A 16,052-nucleotide genomic window follows, 5' to 3' on the forward strand; every position below is an offset into this window, starting at 1 on the left:
CACACGCAACGCCGCACACGCAGAGCCTGAGATCGACGCCAGACGGCTTCTCCGAGCCCCTCTCGGGGGTGAAGTGGGTGGGAGGGTGGGAGGGCGCAGCGGGGAGAGGGGAGGGGGGGCACGGGCTTGTTCACGCACTGCGCGAGTCCGTCTAAATATGGACGGCGGTGACAACCCTGCTCCCCTTCTCAGCCAGGAGGCCCCCTCGGGGATTCGCGGAGAGATCTCTGTCGAAAACGAAGCCGCCCGCGGGTGCCAGGCGAGGGCGGATCGACGGCAAGGAAAGGGGCTCGACGGGCTTTGTGTTGTGGATAAGGGCGAGGAACGGAGTCGGGTGCCCGAGCACCAAACACCAGCACCAGCATTCGTTGCCGTGCGGTTCACGGGCTCACGGACAGTAAAGATCCAAAGTCAAGGGGGGGTCTGAAAAGGGCCGGACGCATAGACGGGAGCCCCTATTGTGAGAATGCCTTGTTTGTGATGGAGGCTAATCGGATTGTGATGGGCTGATTGACACTAGCACCGCGTCCCACAAAGTACCGCCACAGACATTCCCTTGTTTCTTGCGTGCTTGCCCAGACGTGGAACGCATCCCTCGATAGTTGAGGCGGGCTTCATTGTCAGTTGGAGACATGGCGCGACGGCTTGAGGGAGTCCATCTTGGATAGACAGTATCCAGCAGACACCCCCCTCAAGAGATGGCCGATTCAGGCTCAGCCGAGGACGATGTGGGAGGTGGGAGCGCAACGGAGAAGCCCGTCACGTGGGGCCTGGCTCTCTGCAAATGTTCCAGAAGACTTCTTTTTGATGGAGCCCTGTTGGTGGGGCGCTGCTAGGTACGCAGACAATGGTGGAGGCTGCCAGGGCTGCGTGCGCTGCGAATGGCCCGGCAGGAGCGAGGGAAGGAAGGGCCGTGTCAGAATCTGTGTCAACTCGGGTGGAGCTCATTGGGGCCGGCCCAGACGGAGTAGGGGCAGGGACGGCTGAAACAGTGCCGTGGGCTAGCGCAGTGGGGCTGCCTATAGGTGACCTCTGCAGCTCCCAGCTGTCAACTTGATGAAGGGGCCCGTGGGCACTCGGCTGGCGGCCAGCGAGGGACGGACTGCCAGTTGGCCAGGGGGGAAAAGGAGCAAAAGGAAGGAGACACGGGAAGACAAGCGAATCTGTCAAGCTGCGTCGACGATCAGACGACGGGGGCAGCTGCAAAAGCTGAACCACACCCTCGCCAAGCCCGCTCGCGTCGTCTCCAAAACCTCGTATGTAAACAACACCCATAACACATAACACTACAAACCCACGACCGACACAGGGGAATTGCCGGTTTGGACGGGATGGCTCGCCTGTTCTTTGTTTGTTTCACCCGCCCGCCCGCCCTGCTCTGCCCTGTGCACTCCCTTTTGTTGTTGCTGCCCGGCTCATATCCCTTCACTAGTCGACCCTCGGAGCAATCTCAGTCAGTCACACGATTGAGGGATTACATACTTGAGCATGTGCAGTACAGCTGTGGTAGCGGTGGTGGTGATGGAATCTGCACAGGCAGCGCGCCACGAATGCTTGTCAAATCGAGCAGCGTCAGTCCGCAAGATTGAAGGTCCCACGGCTGCGCCAAAGCAACGTCAAGGGCCCGCATGAAGGACGTGCGTGCTGCCAGTCGATCCCCACCCAGGTGCTTGCTTGCTCCTGCATCCACAGCAAGCGAGCAAGCCCCCCAAAACCCCACCGCAGGACCAGCTTGCTTCAAAATTCTCCGTGATGGCATTGCACACGGAAGGCGGGCATTGAGGAAGGTACCCCCGTCACCCCCCTTGGGTGGCAACGTCTACTTATAACCTGCGCCCCATTCCCAAGAGCACGCCAAGTCTGGTCTCGTCTGGTCTCTGGTCTCCTGTGCTGTGCTTCCATTCTCGAACAAGGGTCCAAATCAACAGCCTGGCGTGTGTTGACCAAAGTCTGTCTCTCGCTCTCGTCCGGCCTCCTATTCCGCTCTGACTCGCTGCCTCTCCCTTCTTGGCAGCAAGCCCACCGTCTCTATTCCGAGTCTCGAGCCTCGTCCGCGCACCAACAATACACTCCCTGCAGCCCATCCTGCAGCTCATCCGTCTTGGTCTTGCCGTTACATCCCATAAAACAGCCTGGTGCCCGTTCCCACGTCCCTCGTTTCTTTTTTGGATATATACCCATCCACCCACCCACCCGTCCAACCATCTGTCCGGGCTGAGCCTATCGCTACTCTCACCTCACTGTCTCTCTCTTTATCGCTTGTGCCACGCTCAAGCCTCGTCGACAGCCCGACCAACGGCATCGCCACCACTACCACAACAACCAACCAACACGGGCACCAGTACCCACACCAACCGCCAAGATGCAGACCTCCCGCTTCCAGACCATCGCCTCGCGCTTCTCGCCCGAGAGGCTCCGCAGCTCGTTCCGCCGCTCATCCTCGGCCTCGTCGTCGTCGCGGGCCAGCAGCAACAGCAACCGGAGCTCCTACACCACAGCCAGCATCTCGCCCGTCAACGCCATCAACAGCGTCATTGTGCGCCAGCCCTCCATCGTCGACCTCGAGGAGGAGCGCAGGAGCTTCGGCAGCGAGCTCAACCTACTCGAGCCCAGGCCCATCGTCTACTGGGGCGGCGTCGAGGAGCGCATGGGCCGCTTCTAAGCCCCCGGCTGACTGGCGATACTCCTTCACGCATGCACTCGACTTTGCCAGCGCCAAGAAGGGACAAGAACACACGCACACGAGGGGTGGTTTGACATCACGACCTGATATCTTTCACTTCTCGGTCACACCATTCACCACCAACCCTTTCTTTCCTTGTTCTATTTCCAGTATCCCTCAAGGCGAGCCACGCCTTTGAAAGAGCGCAGGCATGACTCTCCGGAAGCCGAGTCCACCCTCAACGGACCAGACTGGCCCAAAGTCCATCGGTCCGGCGGTAGCGACGATGCTCTCATTCAAGAACCACTCACGCTATTCAACGAACAACACATCTTGGGATACCGAGGGGCATGAACTACCACCACATACACCCTTTTTCTTTTCTTTATTGACTTTGCGTTTTTGCTTTATTATACCTCTTCGTTTTGGCTTTATTCATGTTTTTTTTTGTTTTTGTTTTTTTTTCGGAAACGCAGAGGGACAAGGTTCAGGGGCGCAAAAAACGGCGTTTAAGGTTACAGCAGTCTCTCTCGAGACGACGAGACTTTTGGGATTTTGGTACTACAGCGATTATCACGGGACACTACATACACTTTGACTATGGAGACGATTGAATCAAGCACTCGATTTCGAGCACCACAATTGGACGTGACCACGCCTCTCTTATCTTTCTTATTCCCGTTATTTTATTTTTATTCGTGATTTTATTCGGGGCTGCTATTGTTCTTGCTGGTGTTTCTTTTGTTATTCCTGATTTTCATTATTGTTCAACAAGCGCCGTTCCGCCATGCTAAAAATTCTCATTCCTAAGACCTGCCCGTCCTAGCGGGCAGCCTATTGTTTCGGGGGGACTGCCATTGATATTTTTGTGGTGGACCTGTGACTGTTGTTGGGCGGCGTGCTTGTCGGGTGTTATTTCGGGTGATTCCACCTCCTAGGGCTGTGAAGCCAAGTGCGTTTCAGCAGCACTATCAAGGTAACATTTCTGTTCTGCATTTATGCATTGGATGCGCGTGCCGGCTCCGGCTACAGTAGAGAGTCCGTGCTCCCGGACCGACTTCCAAAGAGCACATCATCCCGTTTCCAGTCCTGCACTGGCCTGGCCCTGACTGAGCGACGGGCGTCCTGTTCTTGCCTGAGGCCACCTGCCTGCCCATCCGCTTGTCAGGGTGCGTCCGAACACTCGTGTCGTGGTTCGTGAGTGTGCTTTCTGTCGCCCAAACCACCGCCAGCAACGACACCAGCCATGGAGGTGTCCCGTCCCGTTGTCCCCCCCTGTGACCCGGATCCGAGCTCCGTCTGACCTTTTTTGTGTCCAAGACGCTCGAGCGTCTCGTCCGGTAGAGTCCATGTATGTGCGTGGCCGAGGCCAGCGTTTTGAGAAGAATCTGATATCAACGTTACTTGCAGGCTCTTTGTTCTTGATTGCCTTTTCGGTGTGGGTGATGTTGATTTGCTGAGTGGTCATTCCCTACTGACCTACGGACCTAATCATCATCCATGCTTCTTGTTCGATGGAGTGACAACTTTTGCCAACACACACCTCCACCTTCTTTACTCACAAACCGTTGCATTGCCCACATGCCCACTTCACCTTCTCTCTTCGGTGATGCAGTATTTAAATCGCAATCCTCAACAAGCCAAATATACCACCACTCCATTTTTTCCATATGACCAGCGTCGTTTATCAAGTCGAGGAACAAGAGCTTGTTGTGTTTGATTATTTCGAATATCCTGATACCAAATAAACGACGCCAGCCGACGGCACCGCAACGGGACATGACCGAGCCAGGCAACGACCAGCCGGTCGACCCCACGGTGTGGTAATGTGATATTGCCGTCCTTTACACCACATGGAACCCAAGGAAACGGCACACGATGCCTCCACATGCACACCCCAACTTGGACGTAACGTATGAAGAAAAAAAACCCGCGCGTGCTAACACCACCACCACATATCCATCACACCGCCCGGTGCGAAACCCACCACGCACTCACGCACCCTCCCCCAAGGCTCCTAGTTGGCGGCGTCGGCCGCCCCCCTCGCAGCCACGATCGCCTCCTGCACATGTCCCGCCAGCGTAACCGGCGGGAACAGGCCGACGTGGCCTACAAGCAGGCCCGCAACGCCGTCAAGGCGGAGAGCAAGGCCGCCCTCGACCGCGAATGGGGCAAGAAGCCCGATAATATGCTTGCGTGGTACGACAAGCACCAGAAGCAGCAGCAACAGCAGCAACAGCAGCAGCAGCAGCAGCAGCGCCAAGAGGGCACCTCGCCCGCTGCCGCCCCCACGACGGAACAAGCCGGCCAAGAAGCCGGCGGCGGCGGCGACGGTGACGACAGGACAGACGCCATAATCGCCGCCGCAGTCGCCGCAGCCGTCGAGGCCGCCCTGGCCGCCGTGGAAGCCAGGGAGGCATCTGCATCTGCATCTGCTGCTGCCGCTGCTGGACGTGGCCAGCTTGGCGGCTCCGCGCCCGCGCCCGCGCCCGACGACCACGATCAGGCGGCGGCGGCGGCGGCGGACCCTTCCGGGACCACCACCACTGCTGCTGTCCCGTCCCCCGAGACCGCAGCGACAGGCGCGGCTACCACCACCCCCGGCGGCTGCTCCACGACAGGAACCCCCGCCGCCGCAACGGCCGGTCCACAGACTGCGCCGGCACCATCGCCGCCGCCGCCGCCGCCTCCCGCCTCCCATCTAGCGTCCCCATCGGTTCCAGACGGGGCCGGGGCGGGCGCTTCTCCTCGGCCTTCGGCCGCCGGGGTGACCGTTGCTGACGGTGGCACTAAGCCTACAGCTGCGGTCAACGATGACCATGTTACTCTTTCCGATACTGCTCCGCCCGAGGGCGACAAGGGAGATGACATCCAGAGCAAAACCAGCCCGGAAACTCCTTAGTTTTCAGGTGCCAGCTGAGACCAGACACCAGGGAAACCAGGCCAAGAGTATTTGGAGATGGCGTCAAGCGAGACAATACAGCGGGCATCCAGGAACACACAAGCATGCACTAACGGACGACAAGCAGTATGCAGGCGACAATGGCGAGTTCATAAGAACAATAATGCGTGAACCTTTTTCAATCCCAGACTAAAACAACTAAGTTGACAAACAAACAAACCCAATCCCAGAAATGACTTGCCATGCGTGCGTAAACCAAACAGGAGCAAACGATAAAGGTATGTACAGCTCTTTTGCAAAACAAACAGATTCCTTCCCTAGCCGAGGGCTCGCGTAGAAGAAACATAAACCCACAAGGGCAGACGCAATAACGAAAATGCCCAGACGACGTCACATGTGTTTCCCGCCAACTCTTCCCTCTTCGTCCCCTTGCCCACACATTCATTAACGCTGCGCGGCCTCGGCCGAAGACGAGGCCGGGAACCACGGCTGTGGCGTCTAGCAATCCCCAAAAAGCAGCAAAAGCAAGACCAAGCGCATTAACCCAAAACACCGTTTAGTCCACAAGAGAACCACCACGAAGGACGGCCAGGCCTGGCTGCCCGCCAGAAAGAAGGGGGAGGATGAAGGGATCAAGAGAGAGTATGGAAAATGGGTGCATAAAAAGAATAGTCAAGCCATAAGCAAAAGCGCGCCACTGTTTAAGAAGACGCTCTGAGCAGTGGACGTGACAAGTAGAAGGAGAAGCCCAGAGGACAACAGAAGGCTTGCTTTGCTGAACGATGTTGACAAACATGGTTTTCGCCAATGACACCCGAACGCCGTCGCAATTAGCACGATGGGAGCTGGTGTCGGGGAGGCCAATTGAAGGAGTAGAGTAGAATGCAAGGTGCAGACTCAAAATGGCGGACCAGACGACCCCATGCCAGATTAGACGCACCGGCCACCAGCACATCCGCCCACGCCCCTCCGGACTTGTAACAAGGCCTCCAAGTCCAAGTCAGGGAAAGGCGCGTCGGTGGGCCACGTCGCGGGTTGGTAAACATGAGGTGGTATGCGATTGGTGATGTGATGCCGCGTGATGCCGCCGAAAACAGACATCCAACTGTTATGGGTATCCTGAGGGTGAAGAAGGCTCAAGTTTCGTAAAACATGCCATTCAATCTATATAGATTGACGTTCCGGTCGAGGGAGTGGCGTTGGGGACGCGCGAGATGGTGCCGACGTCACAAATTGAGTGGGAGCTACATCCTACTCAAGTTGATCGAGACTGATGTCCGTCACGGTGATGCCAAAAAGGTGGCCATTCCGTTCAGTCCAGTTGCGGGCGTGAAGGGAAGCTGTGAAGATGGCGGGTAAGTCTCATGGTGAGCCAAAGTGTCATGTGGAAAATGAAAGCATGGGATAGAACGCTAGGGGGCGACGTAAAAACTTACTCTTCAGGAACCTCTTGCTCGCATACTTCTTGAAGAACGCCTCGTGAATGATAGGGCGAGACAGGTAATCGACCATCAACTGGACGACAGGTTCAACCTCCTCATCGGTGTAGCCCGAGTAGTGGGCCAGTGTCTCGTCCCACTCGCCACGGTCCAGGATAATGCGAGAGAGCGCCATGGCGGCAGCAGCAATGTGGCTCGGGCGGTACTGCATTAGGCGATGATCGAGAAGGCTAATCTCCATGAGATACTTTCCAACTGTCCGGCTGTTGACATCATAGTTGTCTGCCTTGGAAATGCGTCGGAGGAAGTTCATAGGGTTGGGGTAGCTGAGGTCGTACTTGAGCGTCTGAAGGATGTACCGCTCGGCGCTGAGGATCTCGGATTCGCTAAAGCCATCGTCCGTAACATGGCGGAAGTTGGTAACATGGGGAGACATAACCTCCTCGTACTTCGAAGCAATGAACATGGCCGTGATGCCCACCAGCTGAAGACGATCAAGCGGTACGACCTTCTCAGACAGGAAGCGGTCGACAATGTTGACAGCCAGGAACAGAGTCTCGGGCACAAGGTGGAACCGCGTGTGCACCTCAATCAGCCAGTCCACTAGGATTCCACGCGTCTTCCACTCCAGATCGTCCTGGTGCGACATGTAGTCAGGGTTGGGCATCGAACGCGTCTCGAGGTCGAGCATGTAGTCGAAGATTTCATTAGCGTATTCGGCCACCATGAGGGGGTCCTCAAAGTCGTCGTTCTCCAGGTTGTGCACGCCAGGCGGGAGGTTGCGAGCCACCTCTTCGCGAGGATCGGGTCGCACATAGGGCTTGGCCTCCTGGACCTCGGGCTCAGGCTCCTTCTTGGCTGGCTTGGCCTTGACCGGCTCTGGAGCCGACACCTTCTTGCGGACAGGCTCACTCTCAACAGGAGCCTCTTCCTTGACTGTGATTGAGTTCGCCTGTGGCTGCGACACCTTTCGTTTTTGCGCGGGGATGGCGCCAGGTCCAGAGCGCTTGGTCTCGACCTTCTGGTTCGCCTGTTTTGACGAGAGGGCGGTGCGTCCGGCGGTTGTGCGGGTCGTGGCCTTCTGGATGCCGCTCGGCTGGGCAGCCTTGGAGACGAGGCCAGCCTTGCCGGCGACCTTCTTGCCCTCATGAACCTCCACCTTTGTGACATTGCTGACGTCGCCGAGGGCGGCACGCGTGCGGGCGGTGCCCTGCGTGGTGGCGGCAACACGCTTAGACTGCATGGCTTTAGCGGGGAGGGCAAGCTCGTCGACGTTGAGTGCGGCGGCCTTGGCCCTGGTCACGCGCGATGAGCTCGCGTTCTCGTCGTTCTCGTTCGAGACCAGACGGCCTCGAGTAGTGCGCTGGAGGAAGGGCACGTCAGAATGGGTGCCTCGGGGCAAGTATGACGCGCTTGGGGCGTGTCATGTCGCGTGTACTTACTGGACCCATGACGGAATATTGGGTATGTGGAAACGAAGGAATCAAATACACGCTCGGCGGTAGCTATCGAGGGCGGTCAGTTGGGCGGTCTTTGTGCCAACACGAGAGGACGCGGGAGGGCGCGATGTATATGTTATATAAGGGGGATATTGTGTGGCCGGAACGAGCGAGATGGGGTTGTGGGGACGCGATGTGCAGGCGAGATTTTACACGACCCGACCCAGGCGCGATCAGGGCGTGCACGGCTGGCATAGGGAGGACCCAAATTCGAGAAAAACGTACATGGACTGGCTAGCAGTGCACGGGAAAGACCCGAGATGATATGTCTCGGTGCTTGGTATGCGAGGTGAGGCCCGCTGGGATTTCGGCCAACAAGTCACCCGCCTCGAGTCTGGTGCTGCTGGTCGAAGATGCTGCTGGCTGGCGAGAGGACGCGACGGGACGTAGGGCGAGAAGTCGAGGATGCGCAGATGGTGGACAGGCCGGATGTCCCAATTGATGATCTCTGGAAGTGCACAGGCGACGCAAGAAGAGAAAGCTCGAGGGGAGAGGTGGTAGAGGATTGGAGGTTGGAGGATGATGATGTGAGGCGGGAGCTTTTGTTTTTGCAGGATGTTTGGCCACGGTGGAGTAAGTGAGCTGCGAGAGACGTGCCTTGGGTGGGGGCCGACGCCAGCACGGGGCAAGACGTGCCAGACCTTGGAAGCCGCTCTCTGCTACGCTAGCCGGCGTTGGCGGGGGTACGTTGCCAGGGGGTTGCTCCTCGAGCGTGCGGGAGTGACTCGCAGAGCAGCAAGGCCACACGACACGTCTGGTTCGCGAAGGTGCGCCTGCTGAGTGGTTGCCCGCGTTGCTGGCCCAGGTGGCTGGAAAGAGTAAAGACGAAGAGGAAGCAGGAAGGAAAAGTTAAAACTAGGTTGGTCAACGGCTCTCTATCTTGTCAAAGGTTGTCTATGCCGCACTCTCGCGACGCGTTGCGAGGCTGTTTCCTAGTCCGATATAGCGGGTTGGATTTGGATTCCAAGGGCGGTGGGTGCAGGTGGTGCAACAAGGAAGCCCGTTGCGGCGGAGACGTGACTGAATGCCCAAAAGCCGACGATGGCCCAGCGTGCTTTTCCCGCCCTTTCCCTTGCGGCTGCTTCCCAGAGGACTGCGGTTCCCGTGTCGACATTGATTTGATTGGCTGCGGGGGCCACAGCGCTTTGGCTGGTGGGGAGCTGCGGGCCTGAGCAAATCAACACGCTCGAGCCCGCCGGGGTGTTTGCCAGAGGACCGCGTGCTTCGGTACGTACTGGCTGCCAGGGTCCACAGTCAACAGAGGCGACGGCGGAGCAACTGCGCCATGATTGGGCGGCACGTCTGCTCCCCTGCCGCATCGAGGCAACGCTTGTGCTCGCGTTTTTCTGCGTCTTGGCGCGAATTCCCCCCAACATGTTTCGTCGCGACTAATAGCACTTCGACTACCAGCCACATCCGTCATGGATACTCAGCCACGAGTGGCACTGCGACGAAGGTGCAATTGGTCGGGCAAAATACAGCCCACCTCCGACCCATTGGGGCTGGTGGGTTGCAAGGCTGCGGCGCAAGCTTCCCCGCCAGGCGCCCAATTGACGCAACACGGGATTCTATTGGACGGTCGGGACCACGTTCGTCGGCCTTGCGCAGCCGTGAGAAAGCTTCGCTATCAAATTATGCCATCACGACCTGCCATGGCTGGTCAAACGATACTTTAGACGAATCGCTGTCTGGCAATGCGGCGGGCCCAACGCACCTTGAATTTGAATCCTGCTGGCGAGACGGCGGATTTTGTGCTGTAAATGTCGCCATCATCGAACCGGTCCTGAATGGGTGAAAAAAAATATTGCGCTTCCTCGATCCCGCCGTCCGCCAACCCGCCTCCTCACCACCACTACCTTCACACCACTGATACTGCCACCACCACCACCACCCCCACTATCGCAGCCCGGTGCGTGGCCACCATGCTCCAGCCACGATTGAGACCCATGGCACTGGCCGGCGGCGCCCTATCTGCCGCCTGCCGGGCTGTCATGGGGCAGAGCTTTCGGAGAGGGTACGCAACCCCCGCGGTACAGTCGACACCGGGCACCCCCGCCGTCGGCGCCCCTAGTGGCAGCGGCCTCGCAACGGTCTTCAAGGACAGGGGAAACGAGACGGCCACGGTCCTCATGCGCACCTACAAGCCGCGCACACCAGGTATGCGCCACCTGAAGCGGCCCATCAACGACCACATCTGGAAGGGCCGCCCCATCTGGTCATTGACATTCCCCAAGAAGGGCATGGCCAAGGGCGGTCGCAACAACCAGGGGAGGATTACGGTGCGACACCGAGGCGGTGGTGTCAAGCGACGCATCCGCATGGTAGACTTTGAGAGGCGCGAACCCGGCCCGCACACGGTCGACCGCATCGAGTACGACCCCGGCCGCAGCGCGCACATTGCCCTGCTGGTGAACCAGGCCACTCAGAAGAAGTCGTACATTGTCGCTGCCGAGGGCATGCGCGCCGGAGACGTGGTACAGAGCTATCGTGCCGGTATCCCCCAGGACCTCCTAGAGAGCATGGGTGGCGTGATCGATCCGGGTATCTTGGCTGCCAAGACGGCCTTTCGCGGAAACTGCCTGCCCGTCCACCTTATTCCTGTGCAGACCATGATCTACAACGTCGGCTCTACCAAGGACAGAGGCGCCGTCTTCTGCCGGAGCGCCGGCACATATGCCATTATCGTGTCCAAGGACGAGGAGACTAGGGCTGACGGCAGCAAGATCATGACGGGTAAATACGTTACGGTCCGCCTGCAGAGCGGCGAGGTCCGGAGGATCAGCAAAGATGCCTGCGCCACTATCGGCCAGGCTAGCAATATCATGCACCAGTACCAACAGCTAGGCAAGGCCGGTCGAAGCCGTTGGCTAAACATCCGGCCGACGGTGCGCGGTGTCGCCATGAACTCCAGTGAGAAAGCCAGACCCAATTCCGTATCTCCTGCATTTCAGACTATGCGACTAACACAATCTTTCTCAAGACGACCATCCCCACGGTGGTGGCCGTGGTAAATCCAAGGGTCGCCGCCACCCGACCAGCCCATGGGGCACACCTGTAAGTCTTTGTTTGACTCTCCCTTTGGCCCGTGCATGATCATGCCTGTAAGACCTTTTCTGCGGCTAGTCACCCATAATGCTAACAATATCTTCAGGCCAAAGGTGGTTTCAAGACAAGAAGAAAGTCCAACATCAACAAATGGGTTGTGGTGCCCCGCGTCAGGAACCAAGGCAAGAGGCGGAACAAGTCGTCGCGAGACTAGACGACGGAACGACAGCGCACTGGGGTGCACGGTACTGAATCCTCTCCAGTTCGGAGGGACATGTACAGGCACTCCAGTCATTTCTATCCATACCACACCTCGTTGTACCATATCGCAGCAACTTTTGTTAAATATCGGGCAACCCCAGCGCCCTAGTACGGCCGCTGTGGTCAGCAGCCTGTCAATATTATATGGGCTAGGGTATATGACGTATATTAAGGCTCATTTCTGTCACCCTGTGTCACCGCGTTGCTTTCATTTCCGCGCCTCCTTTTTCTGATGTCCAGCCTGGAAGGGCAAGGAGGCATGTTGCAATGTGTATTAGGGGTCAGCTTGCTCTGATGGAATGGTATTCACGTGATGTATCATCATGTCCTTGGCGGCTCCAGGGTTGAGGCACCTCTATATTGTACATGCCTACTTTACTGATATAGGCATTAAATATTTAATCATACTGAAAACAGTTCCAATATGAATTTGCAAGATTTAGACTTATTTACCATTTCTTATGGTTATATTTATCTCCTGTTTTTCATTCCCCTTCTCAGCAGAGAATGCATGTGAGTGGTGACAGGCTCTGGTGGTTGGCTAACCACTGTTCCCTGGACTACCAACTTTCCACTTGTCTAGATCCACCGCCAACCGGGGCAAAAAGCAATGCATACACAACGGTCGCCACACAATACGTCGGAAAAGCAACCCTAGCTGTACCGCTGGAATCGGGCGATGAAAGCAGTGATCGTGGACTTTGCTATATTGCCAGAGGCGTGATCTGTAGGCCAGCAAACACTCTCCTATGCACATGGTCCCATGATGCATGGTTCGCTGCAATGCGACATGATATGCGAACCGTTGATCGTCGGTGCAGGGCCAGAAAGTATCGAACCCACTTGGCCACCCTGGCAGCGGACGCAGTTATTTTTACGGGACATGCCCGAGGCCGCCCGACAGGAAATACCGAGCTGATGACGACCTTTGTGGTGACGATGCAACGCGACTCCTCAAAGAGGAAAGCTTTTTAGACGACATATTCTGGGGCATTCGTGTGGGGACGGGGGCTTCTTTTTTTTCTTCGCTCTGCCATTTCTAAATTTTTAATAGCGCGCGAAACCAGGCCTGGGGGGCGCGGCCGCCCAGCCTCGAGGTCACGGACGCGGGATGGACGGCAACGTGCCGCATCTGCAGTCCGTTGGTGCTTTGGGCCGACTCTGGAAGGTTTCAGGGACCCCTGGGAGGGTGGTGCCGGCTCAGCCTCAACTGAACAATCCCTCCCCCGCCGCCTGCGATGGGCCGACTCCCGAGGACACGAGCCAGCCATGAGCCCGCGGAACGGCGGGGGGCCACGTAGGGCCGCGTATGTGCAATGGGTGCCGAACTCTGCGGGCGCCACAATGCGTGGTCCATTTTGTGGGCAATTGGGGCGCTGCGTCGTAGCGCTAATCGTAATGGAATTTCGGCCATGCTGGTTGGCCTGCTGGGAGGGTTATGTGATCAATCAGACCTTGGGACCGTTGGCCATGGATTTCGATTTTGTCTTTGCTTGGAAAAGGGAAAAAGGGGACAAATTGGAATTCGTTCTTTGTCTTTTTTATCGACATTGATCTCTCTCCCACTCGGCTCCCAAGTCCCTCGTTTTTTTTATCCTCTCACCAAACGCAGCACGACATCTAGATCCATCTCCTCCTGCAGCCCGATCCTCTCACTAACCTGCAGCCTAGTGGCCAAAAGGGAATCCAGATTACTACTTCGGGCAAAGAAGCGCACCGAGGGTGGCGAGCCTGACCATTTACGGGGACACGCGACCTCCTACCTCAGAAACCATCGTGGCACCAGCGCGTCGAGGCTGTGCCTTCCCTGCCGAGCCTGTTCTGTCAGCACACGCTGCAGATCACCAAGGCAGCACTACAGTCAGCCACGGCCAGAAGCTACCTTGGGTCCCCAAACCTGAGAGACACGACGAAGGCGACTCGAGCACTGCGTCGCTCGAGAATTGAATCAAGCCTAGGTGAGCCTATCTATTCCTGGCGCATGGCCGGTACATCGCCAGCAGCAGACAAACCCAGGCAGTCCTCACTGGAGCAGGGAGGGTCCAGAGATCGATGCTTGCGCGGCCCTTCAAGGGTTCCGCTCAGTGTCTGTTCTTTTCCCAGTCTATTTTCTGGCAGCCGAATGAAACCGCTGATTCCTCCCCACCCGTGGCTCCAGCCGCCCAGCTCGTGCTCCACGCGCGCTACGGCTAGCACTAGTCCCGACTCGTTGTCGCCTCGCCCTGTGCTTTTTTCGAACTTGGCTGACCCTGCTGCACACCCTCTCCCAGTCGTCTTAAAACATCCCCAACCGCCCTGCCTACCCGCCCGCTTGCCTGCCCCCTCTCATCCCTTTTGTCCTTCCGCTTCCCGATGCTAGGGAACGGTGTCGATGATTACGATAGAAGCACTCACCACAACAAATCACGCAATTTCTTCAACAGCCTCTCCTCTTCGCACTCGTACGCCAGGATGGACGACTTTCGGGGCCCAGCCCCTCGCCGCCAGAAGGGCACGCCGCTCCTGCTGCTGTCCTCGTATGTCTTTGACTGGATCATCCTGCTCGTTGTCGGAGCAATCGGGCTCTGGCTCGGCAAGATGAAGCCAAACATGCGCCCGTTCCAGCTGGAAAGCCCTCACATATCGTAAGTTGACATCAATTGCCCTCGACGATGGCGTCCCCAGCCACCGCCGTCTCTTTATTGATGCTGATTGCCTGGTTGTCATTGGGTTCAGATTCCCTTTTACCGAGAAGGAAACCGTACCAATGGTCACAGCCGGCATCGTTAACACCCTTGGCCCCATCGTCATAATCACCATCATCTCCCTGGTGATGGTACCCGGATCGACCGTGCCTCCAGGAACGCCAAAGGGGCTGATTTGGAGGAGGAAACTCTGGGAGCTTCACCAGGGCCTGCTTGGCCTGGCTCTGTCGTGTTGCGGCGCCTGGTTTGTTACCAATGGCATGAAGAACATGTTCGGCCGACCGCGCCCCGACATGCTGTCCCGCTGCATGCCCGATCTCGAGAACGTCGCCATGTACGTCGTTGGCGGCATTGCCAACACCACCAGCAACGGCCAGCTGGTCAGCGCCAATATCTGCACCAACGCAAACGCCGCCAAGTTGGAGGATGGGTTCCGCTCCTTCCCCAGCGGCCACAGCTCGTCTTCGTCGGCAGGCCTGCTGTACCTGTCGCTCTTCATTGCGTCCAAGTTTGCCATCACCATCCCCTTCCTAGCCCCCGCGAGCTACGCCAACGCCGCCGGCTTCAGCGCATTTCCGTCGCGCCTGCGCCGATCTAACACACCGTCGAGCGACATGTACGAGCTGGTCGATCGGAGACAGGTTGTTCCCCAGACTGACGGAACCACCAGTGGCGCCATGGCCGGAGAGGAGCTCTCGAGGCCCGGCGACCCGCAGGCTGCTAAGCGCATCGCCTCGCACACGCGTGCCGTCGCTGCCGTTCGCCTGTCTGCCGCCGCCCCGCCCCTCTATCTTCTGTTGATCGCCTGTCTCCCCACCTTCGTTGCCATCTTCATCTCGAGTTCGCGCTGGTTCGACTTCCGCCACCACGCCTTCGACATTATGTTTGGGTTCGTCATCGGTGTTATCACTGCCGTCTTCGCCTTCCGTTACTACCATCTGCCCATCTCCCAAGGCGCCGGCTGGGCTTGGGGTCCTCGCAGCAACGACAAGGCCTACTGGGCCGGAATCGGCAGCTACAGCTACGCCACCAACAGGGACGACTGGTCACGCACAGGCGACGAGGAGGAGGCTGTCGGCTCCCACCCCAGCCTTGCTGCCGTGAACACCGACTACGACAGCGTCAGGCGGACCCACATGGGCAGCAGGAGCGGCACCGGTACAGGCAGCACCATTGGTGCCATGAAGCGAGGCGAGAACAGCAGCATGGCCTCCCGCGCGTCGCCGCCACCAGCAAATCACATGGACGGCGACAACAGGATCTAAGGCGCGACACCATTTTTTGTTTCTGCTCGTTCAGCCAGCTTGTATTTGATACCCGCGGACATGTTACGGTCAATCGCACACGTTTACTACGGAAATTTCTCGCCTCGTGCTCGACAGGGCTATAAAGTCCCACATAGTCGCCTGCTTACTACGCGATAGTAAAGGCACGGGCTCGCATCGCACATGGCTCACCTTTTTGCTTTCTGGGGGAGTTGTAGGCTAACGGGACCTTAAACTTGGGATTTTAAGCATCTCGTGGCGTTAGTATGGGTCAGTCATCTTCGACTGTGTTATC

At 57.7% G+C, this 16,052-nt stretch overlaps 8 protein-coding genes across 8 annotated transcripts; 6 read left to right on the forward strand and 2 right to left on the reverse strand.

Annotated features, from left to right (window-relative positions):
• Nucleotides 1–115: 115 nt before the first annotated feature.
• Nucleotides 116–1,115, forward strand: GGTG_01304 (hypothetical protein). Its single transcript, XM_009219066.1, has one exon. It carries the CDS (start codon nt 158–160, stop codon nt 425–427), a length of 270 nt encoding a protein of 89 aa, XP_009217330.1. The 5' UTR covers nt 116–157; the 3' UTR covers nt 428–1,115.
• Nucleotides 1,116–2,362: 1,247 nt separating this feature from the next.
• Nucleotides 2,363–2,662, forward strand: GGTG_01305 (hypothetical protein; the record flags this gene model as incomplete). The annotated part of the gene is made up of 1 exon (XM_009219067.1): nt 2,363–2,662. One exon carries the CDS (start codon nt 2,363–2,365, stop codon nt 2,660–2,662), a length of 300 nt encoding a protein of 99 aa, XP_009217331.1.
• Nucleotides 2,663–3,837: 1,175 nt separating this feature from the next.
• Nucleotides 3,838–5,825, forward strand: GGTG_01306 (hypothetical protein). The gene has a single exon (XM_009219068.1). The coding sequence runs from the start codon at nt 4,578–4,580 to the stop codon at nt 5,562–5,564; it is 987 nt and encodes a 328-aa protein (XP_009217332.1). The 5' UTR covers nt 3,838–4,577; the 3' UTR covers nt 5,565–5,825.
• GGTG_01307 (G2/mitotic-specific cyclin-B) lies at nt 5,695–9,519 on the reverse strand. The gene is made up of 4 exons (XM_009219069.1): nt 8,728–9,519; nt 8,446–8,508; nt 7,001–8,366; nt 5,695–6,904 (listed from the first exon to the last, which is right to left on the reverse strand). The coding sequence occupies exons 2-4, from the start codon at nt 8,452–8,454 to the stop codon at nt 6,816–6,818; spliced, it is 1,464 nt and encodes a 487-aa protein (XP_009217333.1). The 5' UTR covers nt 8,455–8,508; nt 8,728–9,519; the 3' UTR covers nt 5,695–6,815.
• On the forward strand, nt 8,916–10,056 carry GGTG_01308 (hypothetical protein; the record flags this gene model as incomplete). The annotated part of the gene is made up of 3 exons (XM_009219070.1): nt 8,916–9,075; nt 9,644–9,729; nt 9,913–10,056. The coding sequence occupies 3 exons, from the start codon at nt 8,916–8,918 to the stop codon at nt 10,054–10,056; spliced, it is 390 nt and encodes a 129-aa protein (XP_009217334.1).
• A 43-nt stretch (nt 10,057–10,099) lies between these two features.
• On the forward strand, nt 10,100–12,249 carry GGTG_01309 (50S ribosomal protein L2). The gene is made up of 3 exons (XM_009219071.1): nt 10,100–11,412; nt 11,483–11,556; nt 11,654–12,249. Exons 1-3 carry the CDS (start codon nt 10,290–10,292, stop codon nt 11,759–11,761), a joined length of 1,305 nt encoding a protein of 434 aa, XP_009217335.1. The 5' UTR covers nt 10,100–10,289; the 3' UTR covers nt 11,762–12,249.
• Nucleotides 12,250–12,938: 689 nt separating this feature from the next.
• GGTG_01310 (hypothetical protein) lies at nt 12,939–13,338 on the reverse strand. Its single transcript, XM_009219072.1, has one exon. The coding sequence runs from the start codon at nt 13,220–13,222 to the stop codon at nt 12,980–12,982; it is 243 nt and encodes an 80-aa protein (XP_009217336.1). The 5' UTR covers nt 13,223–13,338; the 3' UTR covers nt 12,939–12,979.
• Nucleotides 13,339–14,160: 822 nt separating this feature from the next.
• On the forward strand, nt 14,161–15,757 carry GGTG_01311 (PAP2 domain-containing protein; the record flags this gene model as incomplete). The annotated part of the gene is made up of 2 exons (XM_009219073.1): nt 14,161–14,432; nt 14,524–15,757. 2 exons carry the CDS (start codon nt 14,161–14,163, stop codon nt 15,755–15,757), a joined length of 1,506 nt encoding a protein of 501 aa, XP_009217337.1.
• Nucleotides 15,758–16,052: the final 295 nt, after the last annotated feature.

The sequence above is a fragment of the Gaeumannomyces tritici genome (assembly GCF_000145635.1).
Source record: "Gaeumannomyces tritici R3-111a-1 unplaced genomic scaffold supercont2.1, whole genome shotgun sequence".
In the NCBI taxonomy this organism is placed as follows: domain Eukaryota; kingdom Fungi; phylum Ascomycota; class Sordariomycetes; order Magnaporthales; family Magnaporthaceae; genus Gaeumannomyces; species Gaeumannomyces tritici.